This window comes from Pangasianodon hypophthalmus, chromosome 23 (genome assembly GCF_027358585.1).
Source record: "Pangasianodon hypophthalmus isolate fPanHyp1 chromosome 23, fPanHyp1.pri, whole genome shotgun sequence".
NCBI lineage: Eukaryota > Metazoa > Chordata > Actinopteri > Siluriformes > Pangasiidae > Pangasianodon > Pangasianodon hypophthalmus.
In genome coordinates this window covers 5,051,883-5,076,861 of record NC_069732.1, presented here as the reverse complement: position 1 = coordinate 5,076,861, position 24,979 = coordinate 5,051,883, and the positions used below count along the sequence as shown (strand labels likewise).

The window sequence follows — 24,979 nt, the reverse complement described above, 5'->3', positions numbered from 1 at the left end:
AGTAAGAAAGTTGAAGGTTAGGAAGTTGATCTGTTTGAACAGAGTGTACATGAGGAGGTGAGAGAGCTGGACAGACTCAAGCGCCGCTGCATCGCTCTTTAGGTAGAGTTGAAGCGAAGGCGAAATCCCACTACACCACTGTCTAGCAGGTAGTCGAAAGGCATTGTGGGTAATGTAGGAAACCGTTCAACAAAAGGGACCAACGTGTCAATGAAAGAAGTTTAATCTAAAATAGTCTATGCCACTAAAGATAATACGTTAAAGATTAATATGGAAGTCGTTCAGGAGGATTAAAGCGCCGCTGCATCGCTGTCTTTCAGTAGACATGAAGCGAAGGCTAAATCCCACTGCATCACTATGAGCAGGAAAAGGGATTGAGATATAAATATAAATCAGGAAAACAAAAAAATTATATTTTCTGCAAGTTTTATGTGGGATCGGCATTTCAGGGGAATTTTTATTGTCGTTTATTCGCTTCCGAAGTAAGTTGAGTAATTTTGGCCACCTTTCACCTGTACTTACGTTCATGTTGTGCAACAAAGCTAAAGATTTGGGCCGAATATTGTATTGAACATATTGAAAGATATTGAAATGCTAGGATAGGAATAGCTGATGGTTTTGACCTTAGACATTTGGCTGGTCTCCTTTTTTTTTTTTTTTTTCTTAACAAAAACTGCAGCTATCATTAAAAAAAAAAAAAGAAAAAGAAAAAAGATCCAAAATATTTCCTTTTGCTTGCTGAGGTTAAGGTTACGGTTAGATTTAGGTGTTGCATAGCATTAATTATCTGCATTAATAATTGTGTCAAGGTCCTCACAAGGATAAGACAAGCGTGTGTGTGTGTGTGTGTGTGTGTGTGTGTGTGTGTGTGTATATGAAGAGATGGCGAGACAGGCTGTGGGAGGGATGTTTAATTCCCTTCCCTATTTCATCATGTTTCTCCACAGGTATGGTTAATTCTCACTGGCTCACTTTCCAATCCAGAGCTATTTCATTACCCACGCATGAACTCACACACACACACACACACACACACCAGTCTGTATGTCTGACTCCCTCTCTTCAGTCGCTCTCCTGGGGACAGAAACAAAAGTTAATTGAAATAAATGAACTAGGGAGTGAATCAGAGTTGATTACATCTGCGAGGTGGGAAGTGATGCTGATTACAAGCACATGGAGAAGGAAAAAATGGATTGGGGAAGAAGAGGGAAACAGAACGAGAGAAAGAGTGCGGTAGCAGTTAATGGAGACACGAGCTTGTCTCTTGTCTTTAGAGAAAACATCAGCGTCTCTGATCTTCCCCCCATAAAAAAGCCCTTCCTCTGATGAGTCTGACCACAGTGCTTTGCTTTCCTGCTCGTTTGATATTTTTTTATTTTTCTTGATTGGTTTTTACAAATACATTTTACATATATATTTTTTCTCATCCAGGAAGCAAACTGCTATTATTCAAATATCTGTAAATAACTGTACAGGATATAAAATTAGTACCACAGATACTATACATACAGTGAGGACAGGAAGAGGCGGAGAACAAATTCAAGGCTGTCATCTTAAAAGACTAGCTAAAACAGACTGGTTAAAACGCTTCCACTTCACCCACTGCCACGCCCCGGACAGATATTACACAAGATACTGAATGTTAAGTAAGGATTAGCACCAGGATTAGCACCAGAATAAGCCTTCAGGTGTTTGCTGAGCACCGTCGAGCTCCTCTTCTTCCTCTACCCTCCATCCTGCCCTCTCAGGACACAGCCAAATAATACAAAATAATCATACAACAACAACAAAAAATCTGTAGCACCACAACAAAGCACATTTTTACACAATCATTTGGTGAAGGATGTGAACAAAATTAAAGCGTGAACCATGAACAGGGGTCGTATTACAGAAATGTCCCGAATTGATCAGTTTAGTACGTGAACAAGATGAGTTCTGCTATGAAAGCTATATAACAATAATCGTGTAAAATACAGGAAAGTCTAAACGTAATGCTTCCAAGCGCAGTAATTTACCATGCTAATACTTATTTAATAACATTTATCCATACTCTCGGCACTGAAAAGAGTTCCGGCTACAAGGCAAATCACAGGCTTATATTAATGCACTGGTTTTAATACGTCATCGTTGCTATAGTAACAGCTCATTCTCAGGAACTTGTACAGCATACGCTATACATAATCCACAACTAGCTAAAATGCTATTTAACAAAAACCTGTAAACCCTGATATGCTGAAGTCTTCTGTAAGGAGATGTTTAAGTTACATTTAAGGAAGGAGTCTCCAGTGTCAGAGCTTTGTAACAGTCAGTTTTCTGCCAACCTTCAGGACAAATGATGCTATGCTTCGCATTTTTGTATACGCTGTGTTCTTTTAACTTTAGGACAGAAAAAAAACAGAGCCTGGTGAGTGAACAACTGTTTATAGCTGCTTCTTCAGTAAATAAAATACTGTAATTGGCAGACAGTTGTGGTATAAGAGGAATAAAACACTTTGAGATGTGTGTTATTGGAAAATAATGAACTTTAGGGTTGTAACAGTAACTCATACCACCCCGTCGTTTATTATTTTCCTATCACAGCATGCCGCCAATGTTTTATTCATTACATATTTTTCCGAATATAAATTAAAAAATAAAAGATTTTCTTCTTCATTACAGGATTACAGTACATGCTTAGTGAAATGATTATTGGTTAAGTTTATGTTCATTTATGTTTAACTTTGACTTCCTTACTTTGTCTTAAAGGTCACTTAGGCTCTGCACATATCTTCTAATGAATAGATAGATTGATTAAGAACTTACAAATTATTGAATGAATTATTTTTCATATTATGCATGCCCAGTTATACCTAGGTTGTTTCTACATGTGCTGTATTTGTCTTTCCTTTGTTTTGGCACAATGTGTCATTGTGACTGAAAACACCCCAGCCAGAGGTGATAGCACTCCCAGAAACTGGTGGCACAAGGCGTCTTTCAGTTTTATCTCCATTCTCCTTTACTTCCTCCTTTCTTTCATCTTTTCCCTACATGTACTGGGCCTGTTCAATCTGAAACATATCTGAAGTTATGCCTTTATTGGTAAATAACTGATCTGAAAATTCTTGAAATGGACAATAAACATCAGAGTCTGAAGCTCAACATCAGTCTCCTGGTTCCTGACTCACTGTTGCTGAAGTTCTACCAAACTGGTCCCGTGACCTGGACAGCTCAATAACACCTCTCCAGTGAGTTATTCCATTAGGTTAGGACATTTCTGTAATACAACCCCAGGATTAAAATTAAAACTATTAATGTAATGGGGTAAAAAAAAAAAAAAAAAAACATGTAACTAACTGTGTTTCAGAGAACAGGAACACTGTGCAGTAAACCCATCATTATTAATTAAACTCTAGAACCCATGCAGATCACTCTACTTTGTAGAAATATGGACTAATAAAATGCCAACCATGTGACCTGACCTGATAAAACAACACGAGCAACCTACATCCTGTGTAAAAAGGCTACTGTTCATATTAATAAGCTGCTGTGCACAACCCACCCTGCTTGAACCACGAGTGACGTACAATGCTGTTTATTTATTACGACACACTGATTAAAGAGGAGCAACGCTGCGGAGCTGCTGTGTGACAAAAAGCATCTAAGAGAACAATTAACTGGATCTGGATGGCGTTTCCTTGTCAAAACTGTTCTGAGGTATAGCTGCTTCCGTCAATGCGGCGCTACAGTTGAGGGAAAATAAAATATTTAAATATGTACTCCTCAACGTTGTAGCCAATCCGTCAGGTGGCAAATTAGTTTAGAATTACATTACGCATAAAAACACACCAAAAGCAAGCCATCCATGCCACCGACAATACAGTCTGCTGCTACACCGTGGACTAAGTGGCCCGTAACGCCACAGGTAAGGGGGTGTCTGCCTCTCAGTGTCAGGTTCAAGTGGAGGTGACTTATTAATTCATTCGCACACCACAGGCGAGCAGAGACAAGAATAAACAAGGAATTTTTAAAAAAATGTCCACACACATGGAAACTTCTGCTTTGTTTGGTTCCTCAAGGGTTGATCCTGGCACCTTTGCAGTTTTGTTAAAAAGTTCACCAGAAAATACAAAAATGCATGCCACCGTACCGCCGCATGCACACTACATAAAAAAATAAATATTGCGTGTGGTACAGATGAAGTCTTGAGTCCCGTGTCTCAATCAGTTAACCGTTAAAACACACAGGTCCGAGCTGGAAGCCAAACTTCTGGTTGTTATTCCCAAAGTCTGACGCAGAAACGTCGATGATGGGGAGCAGCTCCGATCTCGGAGAGTTGATCTCCAGCACCGTCCTGTCCTGGCCTTTGCGTGTCTGCGAGAGAAAACACACAATATGACACAACTCATCGCAATCCAAATGCTTGCTCTAAACATGGCAGCAAATCGTGTCTTGTTGATGGGTGTTACATTTTTTGCTATTTGAGTTATAGAGAAATGGTCAGACTGTATAGGGTTTTCAGTTCTTTTATGCAGGTTTTGAAAAAGAGAATTTCTGTCCCACCAGTCCCCACCCCCAAATAAAAAAACATCTAAGTTTGGCTGAAGTGGAAATGTCGGCCTAGCAATAAAGATGAGATGGCAAAAAGAGTGGCAATGGTTTTTACAGAATAAATGATTCCACAAGTCACATGTCATATGTTCCAATATATATATATATATATATATATATATATATATATATATATATATACACATAGATAGATAGATAGATAGATAGATAGATAGAGATTTTTGATTCTGATTGGTCAGTAGGTGGTTAACTCTTGATTCTGATTGGTCAGTAGGTGGTTAACTCTTGATTCTGATTGGTCAGTAGGTGGTTAACTCTTGATTCTGATTGGTCAGTAGGTGGTTAATTCTTGATTCTGATTGGTCAGTAGGTCGTTAACTCTTGATTCTGATTGGTCAGTAGGTGGTTAATTCTTGATTCTGATTGGTCAGTAGGTCGTTAACTCTTGATTCTGATTGGTCAGTAGGTGGTTATACAGCAGCTTAGACAGTAGTTCTGTTTAAAAGGCAAATCACAGGTTTATATAAATACACTCATTGGAATATGCTATAATTTCTATAGTAACAACGTACACAGGGACTTGTACTGTACATTGGACGCTCCACATAATCGAACTATTGAATAAATAAAAATGTTTAATCGTTAACATTTACGGAAGGAGTCTCCACTGTCAGTGAATTGTAACAGAAGGAAAGACTTCTGGAGAGAGGATTTTACCTGACTAGCTGCATTTTTTTTTTTAAGTCTTATTAATTTTTTTAAAGACAGAGAAAAAAACAGAGAATGTAAGTGATAACAGGGGCTAACTTTTTTCACGGACATTCCACAACATTAAATGTAGCTGTAAATGGATAATAAGTATGGTGTGTTGTTCAGTAGCAAATAAAAAATAGTTTGGTGTTATAGGAAAATAATCAACTTTGGGGTGTAAACAGTGACTTCGCTTTATGTCAGGCTGCATCATTGATTATTTTTCTATAACAGCACACCCCCAAGTGTATTATTCCTTACTTATTTAAACATACAATTAGACACAGAGGACACACAAGCACTTTTTAGATGAATAAACAAATGTTCATTACTGAAAGAAACATTAAACATCACTGCAGCACTTACCAATAGAACACTCACTAAAGATGAATGAATGAATGAATGAAGGAAGTAAGGAAGGAAGGAAGGAAAACCTCTCCATTACGTTACCGTTTTTGTCTCTCTTCTTTCCGTAAACGTGGAAGAAAAAACAGCCGTGCACTCTGGGTAGTCTAATCACTTGTACGTCATCTGATAGTAACACTTTCATTTGCTCATTTTGCATTCACACTTCCTTTTCAGAAAATCGTTTTTATAATTGCAAGACGTTTGAAACGGGAAAAAACGCAGCTTGTATCTCGCTACTCGCCATCTTTTTTTTTTTTTTGTGAGGGAATAATTACACGCTTGGTTAAAACTGCAGAATAGTGCCTGAAATATCTTTTCTCTCTTTACAGAGATTCAGATCGACTGCGGCTGTGTACTCGCTTTGTGCAAATACGCCGTCACGCTGAGTTCAAATTACAGCAGGAACTACGGGAAGTTTCACAGACTGTCTCTCAGAGAGACTGAGACAGACTGTAATACCTGGTGGATTACTGTGCTTTCAAATCAAATAATGGATCAAATAAAAAAATAAACAAGGGAACATTTCTCCTGCTTATCAGAGGTACACAGATCTGTTACGCAGTAAACAAGATAAAGTAAACAAATGACATTTAGATAAGAAGCATGCAAAAATGACATTTACATCAGAAGCGTAGAAATCGTCCCTGGTCTGTGGACCGTATCATAGGTGTATAATAAATTATTGGATGAAATCAATTAAACACTATCACGCTAACCTTATCACATTCGTTTTATTAAAGACGCAGCATGAGGCTCATTTTGAATATATAGGCCGTCCTCAGTGCTGATTTAAATTGTCACACAGTTTAATAGTTTTATGATTAGTGGCGGTGAGATGACAAAAACATCATATTACAAGTATTATTATTACAAATATTATTGTTTCCACGGTACGTGATATGTATTACAATGTACAGGTTTCCTAACAGTAGTTTTAACATAAAGCTTACTTAATATGTAAACAATAATTTACCACTAAATAAAGGAGGGAAAAAAGAAAAATCTGTAAAAATTTGTATTTTTTAAAGATTAAAATAAAGATTTATAAGGTAGAACACTGTCAAATCTGTTTTCAGTGCATGTAACTGTTATTTTAAAAAAAACCATTAAAAATATATGAAAAGATATCATGATATTCCAGAAAAAGTACTACTTGTGATCAGCTGTTTACACCATTAAACAAATGTTTAACCAATTTTTATTCCACTAAAGCATATTACTTCCTACATTTCTTTCAAACTTCTTTTGTACTTGGTTTGTTTTTGTCAGATAACAAAGGAGCTAAGGAGAATGTACCGGAATGAAAGGGTGGACAAATCCACATCCAAGCAGATTTCATGCCTGAGGTATTCGTTTGTTATTCATAGTTGCTCTGCAGACAAGCTGGTTTCCGCCATTTTCCCAAAATAGCACCGTTTGTAAATATTGCAATTTTTTTTTTTCAAAGCTCTGGACGTGCCGCAGTAATTTCTGCTTTTGCACTAGCCAAACTGGACTGTAATATTACTGACAAACAGTTTGAACATTGCTCATAATGCATAATAGCTAACCCTAGCTACTAGGTCAGGAGAGTGTGTTCTGAATGTTATGATCTGAAAGTTTGAATGAATCAGAACATCACAGAAGCAATATTTTTGTAACACTGCAGCCTAACCTTCTTAGAACATGTTTTCATTGACAACATTCACACATTTAGCTGAGTAAGTGCCAATAAAGACAGGTTTTAATCATTCATTTCATAATCATACTGGGTGAGAGTTAGGAATACACCCACCAATCAATCACAGAACACTATACCCACATTCACACCACACCCACATTCTTTTACACACCTGCGGGCAATTTAGAGTCACCAATCCGGTGGTTTTTAGGAGGAAACTGACACAAGTTCCTGAGCTTATGATTGAAGCGGGGACTCGTACTGCGAGGCAGCAACTCTACCCAACAGCCCTGGGTTTTGATGCTCACCACATTTTAATTTCCCTGTTAGCTACATTCACAGCTCACCTGGCAGCCGTCGTACAGAGATGTTATGAAGGGAGTCTTGTCATGCGTCATTTCCTCGTCGTTGCTGGCACGGAAGCGCAGGGCGTGCTGGTGCCCGTTGCTGGTGGCGTCGTACCAGCCGGCTGAGTTCTGGCAGACGTAGGTGAAGCTCTGTCTGGCTGTGGCGCTCAGAAGCTTCAGGAAGGTCAGCTGGACTACAGAGACTGTGATGCCGTCGGCGTCTATATAGGAGAACTGCAGCGGGGTAAACATAAAGGAGCAGGTCATCAGCGTACAGTGTACAGACCTCAGCAAGGCTCACCTGAACCCTGTTTTCCTGCGTTTGTTCCAACGACCATGTTTGGAGCTCATTAGTGAAACCTGATGCAGGTTGGTGTAGCCCCCTTTGAGTACTTCTGAGTTTGTATTATTCATCAGAGACACACAATCTTCTACTCATAAGACGAGCAGAGTGACATCTGACTGAGCAAATCTGCTTGACAAGGTCACATGTGTCAGATTGTATGAAGAAGCTTGTGGTGAGCAAAGCCTCCGCCATGGCTCTGAACTCTTCTTTAATGAGCTGGGACTGATGGAGATATTTCATATGCACTCGCAAGAGTTTGGCCTGAGGCTTAGAAACGCAGACACATACTAATTTCTCCTCCAAGACCGCATTCATTATTTATTTCTTTATTTTTTAATTCATTAATTCTGCCAGACATGGAGTTATTCATATCACTCAGTTATTTCAGTTTAATCCCCGAGCCTCTTCTCTTTCCTTAATTACATATCAAACATTTAATAATGGTCTAATGATCCTATAGCTATAATAAGAGCGCATAGTACATAATTATACATAATACATATGAGCAGTACCTCATTTTCTGAAAGTCAGAGTGTGCAAGAAAAAAACAAGCTGATTTACTAACAGTACAGAAGGACTGTCTTTGACCTGAGCGAATGAACATGACCACTTGTCCACATTTTTGTGTGAATAGGTAATTCAGGGCTTTTTTTCTACTTAAAAGTGTAAAATACATCATGGAGGTAATGCAAATGAATACATTTAGCAGCTGCCTGATAGTTACTATGGGAATATGGGAATGGCAATTGTATGTGCATGTTAATACAACCAAAGAGCAGGTATTTAATTTGCATAAACCAGTTTCTCTCATTTAAGACCCGCAAATATATATATTAACTGAATGCACACTCATGTATACTCTCATTTTCATGTTCATATCACTGAGGCGAACAAATCATAAATTCATTACCCACCAGGCAAGTTAAAGCTCCAGTGTACTACCCAGTCTCATGTGTGTGCCTGGAAACCTAACTAGCTTAGCTAAAATGGAAGCTAGCATAACATAATAACATATGGGGAGCTACTTAGCTAGATAAGTGCATTAATCTAAATTAAGAGAAAAGGATGAATATATGGTAATTATCCTCTTCTAACAAAGTTTCTAATTGAGTACGTTGTGTACAATGCATTTTGTCTACAAGTTACCTTGTTCTGTCGTCACATCGCATGCAACAGGTATCATTTGAGTCTTGCTAGAGTCTTTATTTTTTTCTCGATATGTTTAACTGCAGGGTGACTGTTAGCACATGCAAAAATGCCATTAGCACATCCACAATTATTCTTTGTGAATCACCCAAAAGACTACATGTGCATATTCACAACTGATCAGATGCAATTTATCATCTTTATTAGTTAGTATACAATATGTTGAATCAGTTTTATGAGAAAAATCTTCCCTGGCCAGTCGAGTTTATTTTCTTGAGAATGTCAGAGTAAAGCTCTCCATGCAGACTTTCAGGGATACTGACAGCTGAATTTGTGATAAGACGAGGGATTTGAAGAGATTCATACCTGTTTGCCCCTCCTGTACCGGCTATACCAGCTGCCCGGCTTCTCTTTGCTCCAGGCTGCAAGTTTCACCTGGATTTAAATGATAGAGACACAGATCAGAGATCCAAACCTTGAGTGTGTGTGAATCAAGGCTGGCTGTACGTGACTGTGCTTTGGGACCCACCGTTTCGATTCGTTTATCCGGGTGCAGACAGGTTTCCCCATCAGCCGTGAAGTTGCAGAACACCTTGATGGAATCTTTATGGCAGCCCTGATTTGGGTCAATCCAATATTCACCTAAAGAGGGGGGTGCCCATGGGGTTACAAATACTTCATCTAGAGAGCAATATTATTGAACGTGGAGGATTCTATTTAGCAAGTGAATTAAAAATGAAATTAGGATCGTTAAATCAGAGTGCATTGAGCTGCATGGGAGAGTCAAAACTAGATTGATTTGCTGTAAAGTATTTATTCACAAAGAGTCGAGGGTTGATACTCAGGCTGTTTCTTTTGACTGTGGACTTTATTGTAGTAAAATAGAGTTTGATAAGTGTTCAATATATGATTATGTTTGTATGATACCCAATTCGTTACGTCAAATAAAGTGCTAGCCTGCCTTAACGGACTGGATCATACCATCTTTGTAATCAGGGTAGCACATCATCAGCTCTTTGCAGGTGCGTGCCGGACTCTCGAAAGTTCCCAGTGGCTTCCTCATCAGCTCCACCTCCATCTTCATGGAGTTCAGAGAAGCGAACACCTCCTCCATTCCCTCAGCATCTTCCAGAGGCGCATCAGCCTGCAGGAAGTCCTCCATGTTCAGCTGAACCTCCACTTCCTGCTCCTCTTCTGTGGCTGCAACTTCTGCGCTGGCTCCTCCTCTGTTCCGGTCTGAGTTCCTCCTACGTTTCTTGCGTCCCTCTCGGATGGGCAGTGGCTCAATCATGGTGGCTGGAGGACCCTGAATGCAGCACACATAATGACAGAAATCATAAGGAGGGTTGAATTTATTGTATTTTCACTTTTTTTTTGTTAAAGATGCAGTTTGTAATTTATAGTGCTCCCTGTTTCCTGTGAGGTGAATTGCAACTGCTAGGAAAACACTGACAAGCCTTCTCCTTTCATCCTGTTAATCTTGGCTGAAAATATGCATGCCTTATAAGTTGCTGATTAAGGATGAGACAGTGCTGAGCAGCTCTATTGCAACTCAGGGTGGAGCTAATTTCTGGGCCAGAAAACTGTAAAAAAAATAATAATAATAAACCTTGAATGAAGACGCTGACCCTATCCGTGCTGCAGCAGTGTTGCAAAATCCATTCAAAATTTTTCTAAATTGAATGTGTATTATTAGTCTAGGTCTAGAAAACATTTGAATATTACTCACTGCACATTTAAAATCACACATTATTAAAGCATTTCGCTGTACAGTGCTCAACTGACTGGGAATCATTTAGCTGAACTATTCTCAGATAAAATTCTATGTTGCTTTTAGAGTACCTGAGTGAGAGAAAAGCAGTTTTTCCCATTAAACCAATGATATCGAGTTAAATAATAAGCCCCATACTGTTAATGTGGGTCATTTCTTTCCATCATCAAATTACCATGTACAATTGTGGAAAAAATGAATACCTTGCCCTATCATTTTGTTCATTTTAATCTCTGATTTTTCATCCACCATCTTTGTTAGAGATACTCAGTGTGAAGATTTACGCACTTTTTATAATCCTCTGGCTATGGTATGCAACCCCATGGCTAATAAGAGGTTATGGAGTAATAAATCCTCCTATAATGTACAGTACGCGTGTTTATTGAGTGACATATCTAAGGAGTGTATATCATTAGATATTATGTTAATATGGGCATATAAAATACTTAATAAAACTGTCAAAAATGTATAACCAAAGAGATATGTGTAGGTCTGAAAAGGTTAAATGAGATTCAGTGATTATTAACTGGAACCTTTTTATTCAGTATTTAAAGCCTGTGCTACCTTGCAATTGTGAAATCCCTGACATGAGCTTTAATAAGCCATGAAGACAAGATTTATGAAGGGCTTACAGGTAGTCCTGGTGGGCCTGCAGGTCCTTGGTCTCCTCTTGGACCGACCGCTCCCTGAGAAGGGAAAAGAAATAAAGAGAAAGAGAAACCTAAATCACTAATTACTGCATCCGAACACCTCCCAGATACCCTGTTACCATCTGGCAGAGGGCTCAAAAGGATTATCCGGAGATGAGCAGCAGAAATTGCTCTCTCACATGGGTTTCAAAAAAACAATACAATACAAGAACAGGGCTGCTATAAAAAACAGTGACTTGTATACAGGCGCTCAGAAACCATCATACAACACCAACACAGCATTACTCAAAGGAAAGATGGAGAGAAATGGAGAAAAAGAGGAAAGATAAGAGAAGATAAACAGAATGGGCAAAATGATGAGGTGAATGAGGTATACATGTGAAAAGAGGATAAAAAAAAATAAGATCATATAGAAAGAAGTACAAACCTCATCTCCTTTGGATCCCTTCTCACCCATGGCACCCTGATAATGGTGAGAAGAAGGAGAAAGTAAGGTTGAGTCCAAAAGTATGCACACCCTCATTTCAAAATGATAACACCAACAATATACAAGAATACACAAGCCACGGAAAATACTGTACTGTAAAATAAATTTGATGTACAGCATTACATGAAGATGAAATTTACTGTAAAAATGTGTACAATAATATTTGACTATTTATTAGAGACATAAAGCTTTATAATCTTGAACTTTCCACCAACAGAACACATTTTATTATTTTTTTTATTTGATTCAAGTTGCCATTAATTATTGATTAATAGGCTTGGTTTTGAGTTATTAAAGCTTGGATTAAACCCAAGGGATCAGTCAAATAAACTAATAACTATAGGAACTCAATGATTAATACAATAACTTATTGTAGGCTGTGATTTCCACTGCTGTAAAAAAAAAATCACACATCTCATTTTGAGAACCACAGATCAAGACGTGCCTTCATTACCTGAAGTTTAAAAAATGTCAAAAAAAAAAATTAAATATGGAAACAATCCAAACAACACTTCTGAAAGTAATATAAATGTCAACTTTTATTCCACTTTCTATTCTTTCAAGAGATTTTTTCAGGCCCCTGGCTGTTGCAAAGTTTTCCATCTAGCGCAGACGAGGCTCACATATTATACACCTTTCACCTGAAGGGATCCTGACAAAGAGCGTCTGATCACAAAATCCCATAAATATAAACAAGGAACTGCATACAAGTCTGCTACAATGAAGCCTTGCTGAAGTTGTGAGTAGAAAGTAGATTTAAACGATTTTCCCACCATTGTCTTGTAGATTTCAAAATATATCTAAGACACTGGATAGGATGGCAGAGCAAAGATCCTGTAAAGACTGCAAAAAGATCTAGTAATTTTCAATAGCGCATGTGACCAGGACACGTGCATTTGTGGACCAATATATTAATGCTGCAAATTCCATATAATAACACATGTGTAACATGTGGTGGTGATTTGAGGAAGGATGCGATTACATAAACTTAGCACCAGGGCTATCTAATAAAACACACTAACGTTATCCATAGCAAGGATCAAATAACATGCAGACAGAATTCAGACAGGGTTAAACATGGAAGATCCATAATCAATGTCAAACCACAGGCAAGAGTGAAAATCCAGAACAGACAGGGAAATGTGAAAACGAGTCTCAGAATATAGCCAATACAGAAATGCATGGTAAGACTTCGCGACTCTGCAAAGAAAGAGAGTGGTATACATAGACAAACTAATCAAGGGCTAACACAGAACAGGAGAACACAGTTGAGGAACAGACCAATGGCAGGATTGGGGGTGGAGACAAGAGCAAAACCAAAACAAAGGCACATGATATAGCAAAAACAAAAGCACAAGGAGAAGCTGAAACGAAATAAATTACGAAAATATTACACTAGGAAGAGGATCGATCAGTACTTACAGAAAGTCCGGGAGGTCCAGGAGGCCCAGTAGGACCAGATGATCCAGCAACACCCTGCATGCCACATGCCACAAATTTACAATATTAATCACTGAGACATGCACATCCTAAATCAATGCTGCAGTGTGTTGAGTGATGTAAGAGCTGTATTGTATAATGATGTGCTATGTATGTATGATGTACAATATGATGTATTATATCATGCACGTACCTCATCTCCTTTAGGACCAGGTATTCCCTCATTTCCAGGCAAGCCTCGGTCACCTTTCTCCCCCATGTCTCCTGGAGGCCCGATCAATCCGATCAATCCTCCGTGACCCTGTAGAACACACAAAAAGCAATACTCAAGAATCTGCCATGTTAGCAGGTATCAATTCTCAGGCATAGATTAGTTTTTTCATGACAGTGGAAACAACAAAAATCACATTTTGGCTTGAAGGGCAGTCTTAAAAAAAAATACCATGCAAAACAGCAGCACCAGATTTAATCTGATTAGGGATAACAGGTGAGACATGGCCCTTAGTAAAGGTTTAGGACATTATAATGATCAGCTCTGCCTGTGCACTCATTATGAGTCTCTCACCTTCTCTCCCTTGCTGCCTGGATCTCCTTTCAGTCCTGGCAGTCCAGCAGGTCCCTATAAAAGCAAAAAAAAAAAAAAAAAAAAAAGATTAAAGAGGAGGCTCAGTTTCCCATGAGCCTATATTTATCACAACTGAAATCAATCAGGAGCTGTATTAGATACAGTGGTGGGTCGATGACAGAGTGAGAGAACTGTCGAAGCACGTACCATAGGGCCAGGCGGTCCAGTCTGTCCGGGGGGACCATTTAAACCCTGTTCTCCCTGAAGAGGAAGCAGAAAGATTGATTAACCAAAGGCAGGCTGATTTGTGGGAAGGTCTAGCCACACAGTTTGGGTGTGTATGCTTAGTCCGATATCGGATACTGTGTGTGTCGAAGTGTTTGACTCACTGCAGGGCCTGGGATCCCAGGTAGTCCCTCTGGACCAGGCCTTCCAGGTTGTCCCTGGGGTCCTACGGGTCCTGTCTTTCCAGGTGGACCCTCCGAACCAGGTGAACCCTGGCACAAAAAAAAAATTGAGCTATATTGCTAAAATTCTGTGTGATATCTGAAAAGTGTCGGACGTGATGTGAGTGCAAAAATTGTTCACCTTTTCTCCATTCTTCCCCTGTTTTCCTTCATTCCCTGCAGCACCTATATGACCCTGTTAGAAATAAAGCAAAACATACTCTGGATATATTCTAATCACTGATTTTACATAAATAGGATACAAATTAAATTAACAATGAATAAAAAACACGCACCCTCCGCCCTGGTGGTCCATGAGGTCCTGGTTCCCCCGAAGCCCCTGGTGGTCCCTATAGACAGCACAATATTTTTCCAGAAAATTATTCCTCGTTTATAGTACTTTTCATATGAATGTGCATCAACATTTACAACGTACAAACACTTACAGCTTTCCCAGGCTCTCCACTATCTCCCTTTGCTCCTGGGCCACCATCAATACCCTGCATGTGACATTTATAGAGGCATAAAATGCACCAACATGCCATGCTACAAAATGAAAACATTCAATGCTCTATCAGCAACAATAATCTGCGACAGTAGCTGGCATTTAGGGGCACTTACATTTGGACCTGCCTCTCCAGGGGGTCCTGGGTCTCCGGGAAATCCAATGGGGCCCTACAGGGATTTAAAACATTTACTTACAGAAAACTCTATGACACGAGTGAAAAACCTTGCTGGGTGCATTTTGTACACATTGTTAGGAGCGGGGTGCTCATGGCACGTGGCAAAAACAAGATTATAGAGCAAATTTCATTGCTGCTGAGGCGCTTCTTGTCTCCAGCTAGTTTAAAAAAGCTTCACAGCGCATTCAGAGATTCAGGCGTAAAATGAGCTTTTTAAAATGTATCTATCTGCCATCACACTGATGCCACTGCGGCGACTACGGAGTAATTAGTCCATGGCCTAGCTGTTAGTTGTGTACTGAGGATTGTGAGTCATTTTGCTAATTCCTGATTATTTCACAGCTGGAAAAAAAATGTGAGCTAGAACTGCTCACTGTGACCTCATGTCATCTACTGCTCAAAAAACTGTACATAGAAGAAAGCTAGCTAGAGGCAGTTGAGATCACTCAGGCACAAAGAGGCTGTGTGGGCAAGAAAAGTCACCTCAGTTTCTGTTTGTGGGGTAAAGCAGGTAGCTGACATAGGCATAGTCCTGATTCTGATTAGTATATAGTGTAGATTCAGCTGAAGTTATTTTACTACTGATGCAGTGGTGCTTAAGTCAAAATCAGACAAAGGTAATGAAAACACCAGCACCAGCGACAACACCATCTCTCTCTCTCTCTCAAAATCAGTACATCTCTTTATCAGTACAATAACGCATCCACCTCGGCCAATAAGTTTATGGGATATTTTGGTGTTTTCTGTTCATTTCATTCAGGATTTATGTGCAAATTACACAAGTTAGGCGAATGGAAACCCCATTATGGACAAACAGCTAATGGCAGAAGTGATAGAAGACTAGAGCTGGTATGAAACTTAAGGATTTATCACACTTACTGGGGTTCCTTTAGGTCCATCCTCTCCTGGTGGGCCTCGGATTCCCGGTGGCCCTGCAGCACCGGGGGGGCCCGTGTCCCCTTTCTCACCCACATCTCCTTTCTCACCCTGTGAAGTAGAACAAGTGAGAAGGTTACACACTTATCCCGAGGACTGAGGAGAACCTGAGCTGAAGGAAAGAGATGAACTCACAGGAGGGCCTGTTTCACCCACGTTTCCTGGACTTCCAGCCTCTCCATCTTCACCCTTAATACAAAACAAGGGGATTAAGGAGGTATTGAAATATGTACTTGAATTTCAAAATACTATTTTAGAATTTGTATTTTATGGTCATTATAAAAAGATTGGTAAGTAATTTATGTTTTTGTACTTTTAGCACAAATGACTGACTTGTTTTTATCCAAAGTCAACAGTAGTGTTGTAATGAAAGGACTGACTTTATAAGGTTTCTAAAGTTACTAGTTACCTTGTAGTAATTTAATTAAGCATCACATTATTTGAGCTTTTACATTTTTTAAAAGCCTTGAAGATAAATAGATTACTATAATGTATGCAACATAAGAAAACCTGATTAAACAGAATAAAAATTATAAAATACGGTTTTGCAGTTTTGATTCAGTGTGTCCTGAATTTCGGTTTTAGTTTTGGCCAAGAATTTTCATTTCAGTATATAATGTTCTGTATGTTATTTTAATAATTTATTTCAACATTTATTTTTTAATTGCATGATTTTGTAGTTTATATTAATACATTAACAGGTGTGTTATTTTGTATTATGTATATAGAAAATACACTTCAGTGTATTTTTGTCCGTCCTTGTCTACCTTTTCTCCTACTAAACCAGGCTGGCCGACTCCACCAGGCATCCCCTGAGCACCCTGAAACCACAGGAAGACCAGAGTGACTCTCTCACACACACAAAAAAATACACAACACTCATAGTAAGCATGTGCTATCAAATATCGGGATATCTTTGTATTCATATTTGTATTCGTTTTCATAATTGGGAAATAAAAGCACAATTAAGGTGAAATAAATTGACATAAATCATATATTATCATATAAAAAGTGAGTTAGTTCCTGATGTAAGTAATGTAGCAGCTATAGACTATAGACAGTCGTTCCCTCACCAGCCTCTCTCTTCTTCTCTCAGCTGAAGTTAATAAAACACAAACAAAATGCAAACTTTTACAAAGCACTAACACTGGAGACTCCTTCCATAAACACTAAACAAATATCTTCTCACTGAAAATTTCACTATATCAACCATTGCACTTTTTTGTGTAAGTTGTTACTACAGAAGCAATAACAGATTAGACAACATCTTCTGACCAATCAGAATCAAGCATTCAACGGCACTTTGGGATCGGGCTATTTAATACATCCTAGACTAAATAAGCCATTTTGTATTTGGATTATTTGTTGAATTTTTTCTGAAAACGTTTTAAAGACATCTACGAGGATCCCAAATAGCACAACAACCATTACCGGTAAATGGGCGAGTGAGCATTGCTTTGAACGCTCTCTCTCCGACTTCAGCTTTTAAAACTGAGATCCAGTCAGTTCAAAATGGTCACCACTCTACACCTAGTTACACCTACCATTATTTTTAATATGACTGTCAAATATATTCTTGGCAAAAATGTTTAAAATGCCTTATCACACAGTCTCACATACACACACACACACACACACACACACACAGTCACCTTGCATCATACCATTGTTTTTTAAGATGAAAGAAGGTGTGATTATTGATTCCACACCACAAGCCGTCCCTACAGACTTCAAATCACATCATATTAAGCCAAAGCTCTGTATCAATGCTGCTTTTCCTACCACTGAGTTCTGCAGTGCGGTGCTTGTCCTTGATTTGAGGCTAAAATGAGGTGTGTTGATGCAGCTGCTGGAGCCTGAACCCTGTATAACTGTGTGCCTTTAAGTACAGAGCTTTTGTCTAAATGGATGATCAGTTGGTAGATACCTGCCATTTTTTCCTATCATCACGACATACTTCCTAGACCACTTCATTCTGCACTACTGCTAGGTGTGTAATGCAATGCCACTGTCTGTATCTGTTTACTGCTCCAAATATTCATATCTGCATCTGCATATGGCATTAAACCTGAAGTGGGTGTAGCCTAAACTGAAGTTTTTTTTATTTAAATGAATGGATAAATGGATGTAAGGACAGGCTGAATGAACAAACACTGTAAATCTATTATCTGATAATTCTGGTTGACGTATTCATATTCAGTTACATCCCTACATCTCTACTTTCTCAGAGCCACCTGCTTCGTCCATCTTGTCTCGTCTCGTCTCACCACCACGCTGCGGACTTTTCAATTATTAACAAGTGGAGGATGTTGAGAGGCGGCCATTAACGGAGGTAAATATAACTCCCTCTCAGGGATGAGGATCTAATGCTGCTTAATCTTTCATAGCGAAGTAAATATAACTCACACCCAGAGATCATAGTCTACAAGTGAATAATTCAAAATGCTCAAAATCAGGAGAGAAAAAAGAGAGATGAAGATACCAGGAGGTGAGTGAACATACTGCCAACATTAGCTAGGTAATTATATACGTTCACGGCGCATTAATTCCATCTCCCCAGCACAAACAGGGTGTATCTGATCTGCTGTAGATATATAGCAGGCACCGTGGCTGGTAGGAGAAGCCATTAGAGCCAAGGATATGTCGAATCAAAGGCTACAAAGCACATCGGCCTTGTTATGAGTCACCTGGAGAGCAGGGTTATTATTTCAGCTCCAACCAGCCATCAGCGCTATCCTCCTGCCTCATGGGTGTAAATATGTCCTACAGCACAGCACTGCAGGGACACAAGGACACTTACCTCTCCGCCAGTGGTTCCCACAGGACCTCTGGGACCGTGTTGTCCTGGAGGGCCCTGATGAAATGAGGAAAACACAGGTATTTATCATTTATTATGCATCCAATCCCATTACACTTTCTCTTTAGGACTCTCCTTGGCCAGACCCTTTTGCTGACAGTCTCACTCCGTCTTTCTGTTTCATCAGCACTTCTTGCAGTCGATGTCAGAAAAGTGGTTTTCAGTGCACCTCATCATCGCTCACTGACACAGCAGTGACAGGCCATTGCGAGCAGCCTCATTTTCCCTCCAACATTCTTTTTCTTTCTGCCGCTCTCGCCGTGAGTTTTAATGAGCACCATCTCACCCGCCTTACATTCCTGAAATACTGAAATTCCTCCCTGCCATTAATCAGTCCAACCTGTCCACTCTATTACACTAACCCCAATCCAAACCTAAATCCAACCTTTAGTATTGACCCTAATCCCAACTTCATTCCTAAACCCAACCCTAACCCCAATCCTAAGCTTAACCCAACCTCAAACCTAAACCCAACCAATCAGCACTAACCCTAACATCTAAACCCTAACCATTTGTACTCACCCTAACCCCCACCTCAATCCTAAACCCAGCCCTAATTCCAATCCTAATCCTAATGCCAACCCCAATCCTAACCCCAAACCCTAACCCTTACCCTAACCTCAAACCCTAACCCTTAACAACTAACTCCAACTCCAACCCCAAGTGTAACGCAAACCACAATCCTAACCCCAACTCCCCATCCCTAACACCAATCCTAATATAAACTGCTACCCCTAAACCTACTTTCAACCCCAATTCTTACCCTAATCCCAACCCTAACTGCAATCCTAATCCTAACCCAAGCCCAACCCTTAACTCTAACTCCAACATAAATCCCAACACAAACCACAATCCTAACTCTAATCCATATCCTAACCTAAATCCCAACCCTTAAACCTTACCCCAACCCCAATCCTAATGCAAACCACAATCCTAACCCCAATCTCAACTCAACATCGACCCCAAATTTTGGGACTTACCCTAACCCCAACCTCAACCCTAACTCCAATCCTAACCCCATCCCCCATTACCAGCACCAACCCCAACACCTAACCCTGACAAATCTCAGACATCTTACACTCAATAAAAATGATACTGACTGCAAGACGAGAGCTGGAAAATCCCATGATCCCCAGCATGCACACAATTCACAGGAAGATGCTCTGTCTTTGTTTGGCCTTCTGATTTTTTGCTGCACTTTGTCTAAACCAGGTTTTGTCAAACTGCTTTTTGCATTCCTTCATGTCTGACAGGGCCGTGAGAAGCCGGCCACAAAGGAGCACGCTCATTAGATGGTCCAGGCTCGCGGTAATCTGATTAACAGCTGTCACACAGCCTTCCTCCTCACCATCAATGCCTCACACCCTGTCTCTCTCTCTCTCTCTCTCTCTCTCGCTCTCTGTCTCGCAGTTGTCACTTTTCCCTAAGAGACTCATCACACACTTATGCAAAGCCTCCATTTCTCATCCACATGTATTTCTTTTGCTTCTACCATCGCTCTGGTATTTAAACACACACACACACACACAAACACACACTGGGGACATGGTAGCATTTATGAAATGCTTAAATGTCCATCAGTACTGCCTATGTATATGACAGCTTCCTGGTTTCCCCCCTCTGTTTACAGCAGTGTATAATACTAATACTGTACATCCACATCGATATTTATGTTTCCACAACTAATTAATGATTTGGAAACATCTGAGCACCAAAAGTAACATTGGATAACCAGAAGGTTTACAAAATAAACCTGGCCTGATAGACATTAGGTCTTTTAAGAATATGCTAATTTATTTAATACTGACTGAACATGCTCATTTGTTTTGCTTCTAGATCTCATTAAGATACTGGATCTCATTAAGAGACTTCATTTGATATGTGATTTATTATTTTATTATTTCCAAAATGTCATTCACACCCCTATGGGTCCAAATCCTGGAAATGCTCAACATACCTCCGTAATCGGTTTAATAATTATTTCTACTAAACACATAACAACAACTATTCAGTTAATTTTTTTTTTTAAAAAAAAAGGAAGGACAGAAATTTTGCCTGAAATGTTTTTAAAATCAGATTCCAGAAGCCGAATTCCTCAAAACTGCGTAAGCTTGACTGGCTAAATTCTAATGTAAGAGGCGGAGCTTAATGAATTTACATGCACTATGACTGACAGATCCCGGGGCTCCACAGAGACCGGAGTTTGGCATCTAAACAAACATTTTTAAGCAACTGACGAAATTTGATGAAAACTCTGATCCTACTGAGAAGAAACCCAAAATGTAATTAATTTGCCAGGATAAAATGTAACACCATAAGTTAAGGCAGTGTTTATAAGGCTACATGAACCCTACACGATCCTGTCATGGCAACTACATAAACATTTATTAGTGCTTATTCCAGACACCTGAGTCAAGTGACATAGATTTTTGTTAACATAAGGTTATAACACAAGGTCATGATGACTGGCTTTGTAACTCACTAGATGTAGAAGTCCAATGAGTTACAAAGCCAGTCATCATGACCTTGTGACAGCTTGCATCTGTTTATAAGAGTTTTACGGAAATTTATAACAACCTTATGACACTATAATGACATATATTTTCTCTGAAACTAAATTAAAGCGTTTTAATGTTTATCAGGCCACATGATTATGTGACAAATTATGTGACTGTGTCATACCAGAAGTACACTTAGCTGCAAAGTCAGTTGTCTTAAGTCAGCCCTATGTCACTTGACTCAGATGTTATGTCAACTTGACATGAAAATTGGCAAAAGCTGACTGTATGACAAATAATGCACATTCATTTGTAATGAATGGCTTATGTAGTCATATGAATATAGCCTATAATAGCTATAACAAATTAAACTTTAGTTATAGCTAGTAACATTTATAAGCAATGATACACAATATAAAAGTAAAGATAAAAGCCCAATTCTTGCTTATCCTGTACAAGGTGGATGTTATGTATGTTGTAAATTGACATACCACAGGGCCAATCCATTAAACTGATCCATTAAACCAAAAAATGATTCATTTCCATTCATTTTTGAAAACAGGAATAAAAACACTAGGCAGAAAACAGAGGAGAAGGAGGCTGTATTTTTACCAGTGGTCCAACATGACCGCTCTCTCCCTTCTCTCCCGGGGGTCCAGGCATTCCCTGTTCACACACAGGTACAGGTCATTAGAGTCACTGCATTAAGTGCACTGACTGCAGGCAATGGAAACTCAGATGGATTTCTTTACCTGCAGGCCTGGTGGCCCAGTGGCACCTACAAGTCCTCGAAGTCCTTCATCACCTTTCTGTCCGTACATCCCCTGTTGGCCCCGGGGCCCTGGCTCCCCATCCACACCCTGAAAAATTTCAGTTCTGTCTTTGAAATGCTGACCTGGTTCACTTTTTGCTTTCAGTTCATCATAGGAAGAAAGAGAGGTCTATTCCAACGTATATACATTAGTCACATTTGTACTCTGTTTTCAAGTTTAACAAATGATTATATAATTATTTGCAATATATGCCCACCGTCCACTTTAATAGGAACACCAGTGCACCTGCTGGTTTATGCAGGAAACTCTAGAGACTGTTGTGTCACTGCAATCACATTTTTTTCTTCCTTCTGATGTTTGAATTGAGTGTGAACATTAACTGAAGCTCTTGACCTGTATCTGCATGATTTTATGCATTGTGCTGCTGCGACATGATAACCTGGTGTATAGGTGTTCCTATTAAAGTGGACAGTGAGTGTATATCATTTGCAGTAGTCAGTAATTGTAATGGTGGACATACTGGTAGTCCAGGGGGTCCAATAGGCCCTACACTCCCTGTTGGTCCTGGAGGTCCCTAATAAACAAGAAACAAGGTTATGATGGTTTTATCATTTTCTTAATGACAATGTAATCAATACTACACATTAAAATCTCATTAAAACACACATTAAAATGACACACATGAAATAAAATGAAGTAATTCTTACCGGGTCTCCTTTGTCTCCTTTGCTTCCTTTCTGTCCCGGACCTCCATGCTCTCCCTATAGGAACATGTACACATAAACATTGTAGGTCTACAGTTTTGTAAAATATCAGTAATTTATTTATTTATATGAAATTTATGAATGGAAGTCAGCTCGGCTCAAGTGTTATGTCAGCATAAGACCAACACTGGCGAAAACAGTATTTATGAAAGTAGAATAAGCCTTTCTAAATGTTTAGTTTAGTTGTCATGAAGGGCTTATGTAGATGTAACCTTACTAATATTGCATATAATATTGCATATGTTATTAATACAACAGACAAACTTGCCAGCTGAGGTTAGGTCAATCATATAATACTTCTTATACGATTTTTATAAAAACTTATGATAATGTTATGACACAGTAAAAACAGAGTTATGTATTTTCTCTGATCCTAGATATGAGTGAGATTGGTTTTAATGTTTGGCATGTCATCGATTATTCCAGAAGTACACTGTACACACACCTTATCACCATCCTCTCCAGGTGGACCAGGTGGTCCAGCAGGTCCGAGTAGACCGACGGGCCCCTGTTCTCCATCCTGTCCAGCAGGACCTGTAAGTCCTTTTTCTCCCTAAGAAAGAAAATCAGTGTAGTATGTGTTGAACTACCAGTCTTACTTGATCAGAACACTCCAAGTGTGTATAGAAAAGTCCTTTGAGGTCCTTACTGGTTCTCCCTTCTCGCCCATTGGTCCAGCAGACCCGACTCCTCCAGCACGGCCAGGAAGACCAATCCCACCAGCCGGCCCAGAAGGCCCTCTCTCGCCAGTAGCACCCTTTGGAAAGATGTTGCAGGATCAGTGCTCCTGCTGTCCACTCTGACATCATTTTATACCCTGTCCCTGCTGTCCTCTCTGATAACATTTTAAATTATTTTAGTATTCATACTGATAATTTCGAAGCCTGTTCCTGCTTTCCTTTATGAAATCATTTTAGATTGTTCCTGTTCTTCCGTACTGTCCGTTGCCGACAATATTTTAAAGTCTCTTACTGCTCTCCTCCCTGACATCATTTTAGAGTCTAGCTGACATTATTGACTTCTGCCATCTAAAAGTGCACTTACAATTGCTCCTGCAGCTCCAGGAGGTCCTTCTTCGCCTTTCAAACCAGCAGCACCCTAACAATCCACAAAAAACACAAACACAGTGAATAATTCAAACAGCATGAAACACTGTTTGCCTACAGCAGCTGTTATGTATTCTCAAGAACGTTCCCTACACAGTATATACTGCCAATTCTGCTGCCTGAGAAGGCAAGATCAAATGAGTTGAGGTGTATTATACCGTGGAGCCTGGCATGCCTCGACTGCCTCTAAACCCGCGGCGCCCAGCAGGACCGCTCTTTCCAGGAATCCCCATGGGGCCCGGATCGCCCTGGAAACCAGAAAACACATAAAAGATTGCTCAGTTTCAACGTGAGCTAACAGCTTGCTTTCTCATTGAAAGCCATCAGGAACTTCTTCCAGATCTCCTGGGACTAATGACGGATGTGGCTTGATTGTAACAAAACAACTGATGATGAAGATGATGATGATGACAAGGAATGTAATGGTGCTCACTCACCTTGGCACCTTCTTTGCCTGCTGCTCCAGGCAGACCTTGCTCTCCAGGAGGTCCTGGTGGCCCAGGGTGACCTCTGTCCCCAGTTGGTCCAGTCTCTCCAGTTTTGCCCTAAAAGAAACCACGTAAAATGAATCTCAAATCTAGAAAATAATAATTGGAATATAAGAAAGTTAGTTTGGCCACCATGTCCTCAGACCCACCTGTGGTCCGACCACTCCCACAGGTCCTGGTGGTCCTGTTTTCCCTTGAAATCCCTGCATGAAGAAATGTGATGGACATATTAACCAAATTCCCAAAACAAATCTTAACAGGGTTGATTTGCGTAGATTTAATTGCCTTCTCTTGACGTCACATTATAATT

The 24,979-nt window shown here is 39.6% G+C and overlaps 1 protein-coding gene across 2 annotated transcripts in view; it reads right to left on the bottom strand.

The window, feature by feature from the left end:
- Positions 1–868: 868 nt before the first annotated feature.
- col5a3a (collagen, type V, alpha 3a) overlaps positions 869–24,979 on the bottom strand; it is an 83,218-nt gene continuing 59,107 nt past the window's right edge. Inside the window, exons 38-67 of one of the 2 annotated variants that reach the window (XM_034298550.2) lie at positions 24,819–24,872; positions 24,619–24,726; positions 24,340–24,429; positions 24,120–24,173; positions 23,725–23,832; positions 23,521–23,628; positions 23,019–23,072; positions 22,832–22,885; positions 22,291–22,398; positions 22,151–22,204; positions 18,984–19,037; positions 16,951–17,004; positions 16,319–16,372; positions 16,127–16,234; positions 15,186–15,239; positions 15,011–15,064; positions 14,861–14,914; positions 14,707–14,760; positions 14,508–14,615; positions 14,326–14,379; positions 14,119–14,172; positions 13,747–13,854; positions 13,536–13,589; positions 12,054–12,089; positions 11,609–11,662; positions 10,187–10,511; positions 9,735–9,847; positions 9,572–9,640; positions 7,714–7,947; positions 869–4,350 (exon numbers count right to left, since the gene is read on the bottom strand). In XM_034298550.2, coding sequence (XP_034154441.2) covers positions 4,204–4,350; positions 7,714–7,947; positions 9,572–9,640; positions 9,735–9,847; positions 10,187–10,511; positions 11,609–11,662; positions 12,054–12,089; positions 13,536–13,589; positions 13,747–13,854; positions 14,119–14,172; positions 14,326–14,379; positions 14,508–14,615; positions 14,707–14,760; positions 14,861–14,914; positions 15,011–15,064; positions 15,186–15,239; positions 16,127–16,234; positions 16,319–16,372; positions 16,951–17,004; positions 18,984–19,037; positions 22,151–22,204; positions 22,291–22,398; positions 22,832–22,885; positions 23,019–23,072; positions 23,521–23,628; positions 23,725–23,832; positions 24,120–24,173; positions 24,340–24,429; positions 24,619–24,726; positions 24,819–24,872 — 2,634 coding nt within the window. In that variant the 3' untranslated portion in view covers positions 869–4,203. The remainder of the gene's footprint in view (positions 4,351–7,713; positions 7,948–9,571; positions 9,641–9,734; positions 9,848–10,186; positions 10,512–11,608; positions 11,663–12,053; positions 12,090–13,535; positions 13,590–13,746; positions 13,855–14,118; positions 14,173–14,325; positions 14,380–14,507; positions 14,616–14,706; positions 14,761–14,860; positions 14,915–15,010; positions 15,065–15,185; positions 15,240–16,126; positions 16,235–16,318; positions 16,373–16,950; positions 17,005–18,983; positions 19,038–22,150; positions 22,205–22,290; positions 22,399–22,831; positions 22,886–23,018; positions 23,073–23,520; positions 23,629–23,724; positions 23,833–24,119; positions 24,174–24,339; positions 24,430–24,618; positions 24,727–24,818; positions 24,873–24,979) is intronic. The other variant, XM_053228375.1, reaches the window with a different exon arrangement.